At 45.9% G+C, this 6,712-nt stretch overlaps 1 protein-coding gene across 1 annotated transcript; it reads left to right on the forward strand.

Moving 5' to 3' along the window:
- Positions 1-3,223: 3,223 nt before the first annotated feature.
- and2 (actinodin2) lies at positions 3,224-5,728 on the forward strand. The gene is made up of 3 exons (XM_071526921.1): positions 3,224-3,352; positions 4,156-5,058; positions 5,309-5,728. The coding sequence occupies exons 1-3, from the start codon at positions 3,224-3,226 to the stop codon at positions 5,726-5,728; spliced, it is 1,452 nt and encodes a 483-aa protein (XP_071383022.1).
- The last annotated feature ends 984 nt before the right edge of the window (positions 5,729-6,712 follow it).

Raw genomic sequence — 6,712 nt, forward strand, 5'->3', positions numbered from 1 at the left:
TCATGTAAACACTTGCAAATGAAATGTTTTTCTGCAACAGCCGCTATAAACTGCTGCATAAAATACCTGAGCTGCAGTACTCAGAGGAACAATATGGCTGCAGACTTCTGACAGCATCGGCCCGACAACAAGTTGGGAAAGATTATCAAAAAGGCTGGTGCAACTATTGGATGTGATATTGCATCAGTGAACAGAAATTTACAAGAGTCATGCCTGAAGTTTCTGTCATCCTGGACAATATTGCGCACCCATTTGTCAATATACTGATGCAACACAGGAGTTATCTCAGCAATAGTTTTACCTTTTTTTCCCAGAGTGTCCACAGAGAGGCTCAGTAGCTCTTAGTGAGATGAAGCATATGAAAACAACAGAAGTTTACCTGACCCATTTCTTTACTGGATCTTCCCAGCAGTAGAGGAGCTCATAGTTATTTACTACTGTTTATGCATTATTTACCAACAGATGCTCTTCTATCTATATGAGCAATACCCTGACTGTGCCTATTTCTCTGCGTATTAATTTTTCTTTGTGTGAATTTTCCATTGTGGGATCAATAAAGATCTACGAATAGCAATACTAGCTCTTAGTCTGCTGCTTGCACTGAATGTTTTATTGGAGTCACCTTTGCAATAGCCACAGGCACTTCTTTGCAAATCTGTATTCCTACAACAGAGGCCTCAAGCTGTGTGGATTTAACAGCTTACAGTTTTAAGTTCACTCCCACTGAGCAGTGCATGCAAATTTAAAATTTAAATTAAAATCAACCGATGTCTTAGATATTGTCACCTCGCATCATGACCTTAAATTCCAAACCCGTGGGGAAAGAAATCGATGTTTGCCTAAATGGCACCCTGCTAATGTTCCTCCACCAAGAACAGTCCTGCTGCTCACCTCTCCTAATTACAGGACCCCTATTGGCTGGTTGGATGGCAGCGGAGGAGCCAATCCCGGAGCGCCAAACAGCATGCCAAAGCCGTATGACATGCCTTTTTGTTTTTAATGATCAAGGAGCTCCTTAAAAATGTTTCCCTGTCCCATACAGGGGAGCAGAGAGGTTTAGGGTTTACACAGCTCAGACAGCGACAGCCCCCCCCCCTCCAGAAGCTTCATCCAGAGAGCCACCGGCTCCCAGAGGCTCCGCGTCTCCGCGCTCTTGATCCCAGGAGGTCAGAAACTTCAGCACCTTCACAGGTAAGAGGTGAATTGAACGCTGGAGGTTCGATTTTTTAATCAATGCACTTTGTTTTCTGTTCAGTAAGCCACAGTGACTTCCTGACACTGCAACTTGATTATGTTTGGATGAAGTGGGAAAGTCCTCCTGATTTCAAAGTCAGAGTGAAATTGCACAAGACAATCTGTCTTTTCGAATAGCACAGCAGCCATAATTCGATAGGCATCCTTGCAGTAATGGAGATGAACATTTCAAGCTTTTGGCTGTTTGGTTGTTCTCTTTGCTTGCTGTTTGATATTCTGATATTCAGAAGTATTCAGAAGTCTTTTTTTCTCAGTAATCCCTGAAAAGCTCTATTACAGTATGTCCCCAATCCTCTCCAGCATCTTGGCATCAGCCAGTTAAATAAATGCTTTCTCCTTGTTCCGAATACATTGTCTTCTCATGTATTTGCATATCCAAGAGTTTACTGAAAAACTCACTCTCAGCAAAAGCAGTGAGACACAGGGATCAGTGCAGCTCTAGTTGCTGAGAAAACAGTAGCATCACAGTACCAGAGGTTTATACTAACCACAAAGCATCACCAAATACAACGTTGTTACTGAATTATTATTGAATATTGTCATATTGTCTTTTCCCCCAGGAAGCACACAAAAAAGGAAATGGCTCGTGCCGGAAGACTATCGTTTTCCCTGGTCCACACTGGATTCCTGCTAGCTATTGTTTTATTACCAGGTGAGACTTCTGTGATTTGATTTATTGACTTGAAGGAAAGTGAAGTAAATTTGCTTTGATTTTATCTGATCTTTGTCACGTTCATTAATTTGGAAGACAGCTGGAAATGTTACTCTTAACAGTTATGTATGGAATTGGGACATACAGTATATACTCTTATCTCTTTTAATACTAAGATGGCATGTCAAGTCAAGGTGCAAAGCAGCCCTTAAGTACATCAAAACCTTTTCAAACCCATAATAAGCCATTTATCCTTGGGAGCAGTGTTTTTTCCACATTAATTAAAAGTGGGGTACCGGAAGTCTTTGCCATAATCAGCTGACTTGGCTGTGTTTTCATAGTCGTAAACTTCTGAAGGAAACCCCTGGTGGAGCAGAAGATGCTCTACATATGGAAATAGGGATGTACAGAGAACATGTCCACCTCCCCCCTCCATACACTTTTACAATGCATCGGTAATTGGTGCGTGTGTGTGTGTGTGTGTGTGTGTGTGTGTCTGTGTGTGGAGTGGAAAGGGAAGGGGGGTATTTTGTAGACGTTGCCCACGCTCTTTGTAGTTTTACAGGTTAACTTCAAGTAGGCCCCCAGTAGTCGCATAAACAAGCAGACTCCAACGATGGGGTTCAAAGCCTGACAGAGGGTGGGGGGTGGGGTGGGGTTTGGAGGGGGGTTTTAATCTGCAGGATGCTGCCTGAGCCGGGGCGCCAGAGCCCCAGCGCCTGCCGCGTTCTCCTAGGGGCTTATTAGTGGGTCAGCGTTTTCCCTAATACGGGGGGAAAGCTCAACATCTGGTCCTGCTCAGCTAATGTCCCTGCTGCTGCTGCTGCTTGTGTTTTACAGAGTTTCTGGGGGCCGTTCCAGTGGGGCAGCAGAAGGAGGAGGAAGGTGAGGACTTGGGACGTGGCATGTGGGACACGTTTGGCTTTTTCAGTCACTCAGGTCAAACATGACTTGGGGGGATGGAAAAGTCATTAGGGTAGTTACTGCCGGTCTTAAAACAAAGCCATGTTTACAAAGAGATACAGTGAGAATATAAGTCATCCATCCATCCATCCATCCATCCATCTATCCATCCATCCATCCATCCATCCATCCATCTATCCATCCATCCATCCATCCATCCATCCATCCATCTATCCATCCATCCAATACTACATTTATTACATGCATACATACATACAAACATACAATACCTAGTCCTATACTTTTCTACAGTTCAGTTTTACACATTCATGCGCGCAGAATTAAATAAATGTTTTCCCTCTCTTCTCTTCTCCCCCAGTCTCAGCAGTGTCTAGTGATGTGCAAACCGAGGCCATGGCGAACCTGAAGAAGCTGGTTCGTAACAGAAGGAACCTCCCTGTCCTCACTCTGCCACAGTTCAAACGCCTCCCCCACTTCTGGGGATGGTACAGGCACTTCATGGACAGCCACAACCAGGAGGGAGTGAGTAGAATCCGCTTCTCATTAATTATTCAATTTCTCCCAGTCAGCGTGATAAAACAGAAATGCTGTTTTTTTTCCTTTTAAAATTGAGGCATCAATTTGCATCGACAATTTGCATTTTAAGGAAAGCCATTTGTTTAATGTTTTTGACCATATATGCACTCAACATTTTATGTTGTAAAAAAGTCGAGAAGTAATAGGCTGATTTAAACAGCTTTTTAATGTAGTTTTAACAACTTCATTATTTTTGCAATTCAGAGTACAACTATGAATTCTTTATCGCGCAGGGCATGATTATATAAAAGTATTAATATGCCATTACGCTCTTAATATGCCAAGACACTCTTTTCAATGCAATTCATGTCACAGCGTGCATTCTTAGCACCAGTGAGCGCTCGGTGGTGTAAGTGCCATGCCCCATCATCTGAGCAACAAGCATTCCTCTACAGGGGATTTCTGCTACTTAGCTGAATTTTAACTGCCTCTGTTTGAAGAGCTCTTTTCCAAAATATTCTTAATCCATTTTTGGAAGAACAAAATATAGCATTACTTGAAATTCATTGTTCTATGGATCTAAAATGTAGTGGATCCAGTCTGTGAAAGTATTTGTCAACCAAGTACTTTGATCCAGTTCTGTGCTATAAGTCATTTTGCACACTGTGAGAGAACAAGACACAGAGTTGTACCTTTTTTCCCAGTGATCAGTGATCTGTACCTTGTTTTCTTACAGTGTAAGTGGTGTTTAAATAATTTTGGAATGAAACTCATTTTTTTTCATTTGTCCATCTCTCTCCCTACTTCAGGTTGAGGATCTGGACCGCCTGTACCTGGCCTACCTGCAGAACAAGCACAGGTCGGAGGAGGGCCCCACCTTCAACCACTACCTCACCCACCTTAGCGAAATCTACAAGAGCTGCGCCAATTCAGACGATCCCGAGTGCATCGCCGAGTCCACCAGCAAGCCAAAGGCTGCCATCGTGATGCCCGCCCCCATCAAGACCGCCACTGTGAGGGTGTGCAACCCTTACCTCGACCCCTACTGCCTCTTCCCCCTCCTCCCCAATGCTGGCCCCTCTGCCCCAGAGCCTGAGCCTGCTCCAGCCAAGGTGCCGGCTCCGATCCTCACCCCTCTGCTGCCCGTCCCGCTGAAGAGCCCCACTGGCTTCTACTACTACGCCCCCGTCCTGGAGCCTTTCCTGAGCGCTGAGCAGAAGACCGAGCTGCTGAGGATCTGCGACCCTGCAGATGTGGAGTGTCTGCAGTACCACCTGAGGGCCGCCTACGGCTACCGCCCCGCCCCCGGCCCGGCCCCGTCCTACTCTGCCCTCCACTGTAACCCCAAGGACCCCTACTGCAAGCCCCTCCTGGTCCAGAAGGCCCCCACCGGCTACTACCACCTGCTCTACCCCAACTGCGACCCGGCGGTGGATCCTCTGTGTGTGGGCACCGTCGCCGCCCCCGCGCCCCTGGCCGCCGAGGAGGCCCCTAAAGAACAGCAGTGCAACCCCCTTTTCGACGAGGGCTGCAACCCCCTGACCGCCACCAAGCTGTCCGGCCTCACCAAGCCCGTGCTGGAGTATCCCGCCAAGGACGAGCCGGCGCCTCCCGCCGCTCCTCTGAGCTGCGACCCGCGCTACGACCCATACTGCATACTGGCAGCCGCCGCTGCCCTGCGCAAGCCCCCTCCACCACTGCCCGAGCACCAGGTCTGAATCTGAAGTCTGGCTACTAAGATCAATAGTTAATTGTTTTAACTAGTCTAGTGTAATCTTGTTTGTTGAACATTTGTATTAATTGTCTATTGCTTTTCATTCGGTGTATTAAATGATGTAGTGAAATGAAATGGGTGTTGCATAATGCTTTCATATGCTATCTTCTGGGTGATCTTCTTTTGCATCAGATGATGTTTGAGTCTGTTTTAAACCAAAAACACAAATCAATCAATCAATCAACCAGGTCCGCTACAGGCTCGGCGTCCACGGCAAGACCAAGGAGGGCCACGACTGCTATGTGCACTATGATAAAGACTGCACTCCTGTGGAGGCCGGCCCCGAGGCCAAGGCTGACATCAAGGCTCCGGCCAAACCCCTCTGCCATCCCTTCGACCCCAACTGCGGCAAGTTTGCTTCACCCTCCAACGTTGAGGCCCCAAAGCCCGGCAAGGACGGCATAGTCCTGCCTGACCCCGACTGCGACCCCGAGTACGACTACAACTGCCGCCTGCGTCGCGCCGAGCCCGCCGCCGCTGACGAGCCCGCCGCCGCTGAGGAGAAGGCCGCCGACGAGCCGGTCCAGGAGGCCGCCGCCCCGCAGGCCGCTGTCCCGCGCTTTGAAGACTTCCTCAGAGGCTACATGAGCCAGTACAAGAAGAAGTAAGCAATCACATCACTCCAAAGTCAACAGCATCTGCTACATAACCAAATAACTGGAGGAAAGGGAGCTCACTCAATAATCCCTCTCTTCATGGACTTCCAAAATCCAAATGGTGAATCTGATGATCTGAAGGCTTGCCATTTAGTGTCTGCTTGCTGAACAACTGAGCAGGACTTCCGATACGTCTCATGGAAAACTATGTGAAACGTGTTCATTAAATACTACATGTATGTTTGTAGAAAAGAGTCGTATGTATAGATGTGTGATAGAGTAGGGGTAGTTTGAATTTGTGTCAGTGGGCAAGTATTTCCCTCTGTTGTACATTCTCTGTTTCCATTTGAGTTCTGCCATTATTTTATCCTAAGTGTATTTAATGTTGTTTTCCAGTTTTCTGTAACTCTAAACCTCAAAACGTTTCCTCTGTTTAGTTTTTATGAAGTTCCAAATAAAAAGATTTGAAACAGTCCTTCATTTTGTTTTGTTTTTTCAGAAGATAAACCAGCTTCATATTGAGGTCACAGATACATCTGCCAGGCAGTTAGAAAAATACTGATAAAATGTGATATATTATGAACATAAGAGCAAACCCCTGCTTCATCAGTAGAGGAAAAATATAGATAAAATGAAATGTTTTGTAACCATGTTAGAGCTTACTCTGTAAATGCACAGCAAGGATCACTTACCTGCTGCTGCTACTAGATAACTTAGTGTCATTGTGCCAAGTGGCACATTGGTCCTCCACCAGCTGATCCTCCACCATTAGGGAAAATACATTCTTCCTGCTACATGTGTACGCTGTATTTTCACATATCATTACCAAGAATAGGTATTTTGCTTCAAAGGACATTAAACCCCATGGCTCCCATGTTTCCCTTCATCTAAATGAGCATTTAAGGTCAGTGTGAGTCTGGTGAGATTCACTGGTATCAGTTGAAGAGTTTTGTTCCAAGAAAAGATTTGAAAAAATTGACAAAATGTTGGCTATAG

This window comes from Centroberyx affinis, unplaced genomic scaffold, assembly GCF_046629955.1.
Source record: "Centroberyx affinis isolate AG114_WGS23_722 - 3 ecotype Tasmania unplaced genomic scaffold, CSIRO-AGI_Caff_v1 ptg001479l_1, whole genome shotgun sequence".
Taxonomy (NCBI): Eukaryota; Metazoa; Chordata; class Actinopteri; order Beryciformes; family Berycidae; genus Centroberyx; species Centroberyx affinis.

Bases quoted from the DNA above. Each gene is read 5' to 3' on its own strand.
- and2 (XM_071526921.1), top strand. From the start codon at position 3,224: ATGGCGAACCTGAAGAAGCTGGTTCGTAACAGAAGGAACCTCCCTGTC. The intron at 3,353-4,155 runs GTGAGTAGAATC...TCCCTACTTCAG, and splicing joins ACAGCCACAACCAGGAGGGA to GTTGAGGATCTGGACCGCCT. The intron at 5,059-5,308 runs GTCTGAATCTGA...TCAATCAACCAG, and splicing joins CACCACTGCCCGAGCACCAG to GTCCGCTACAGGCTCGGCGT.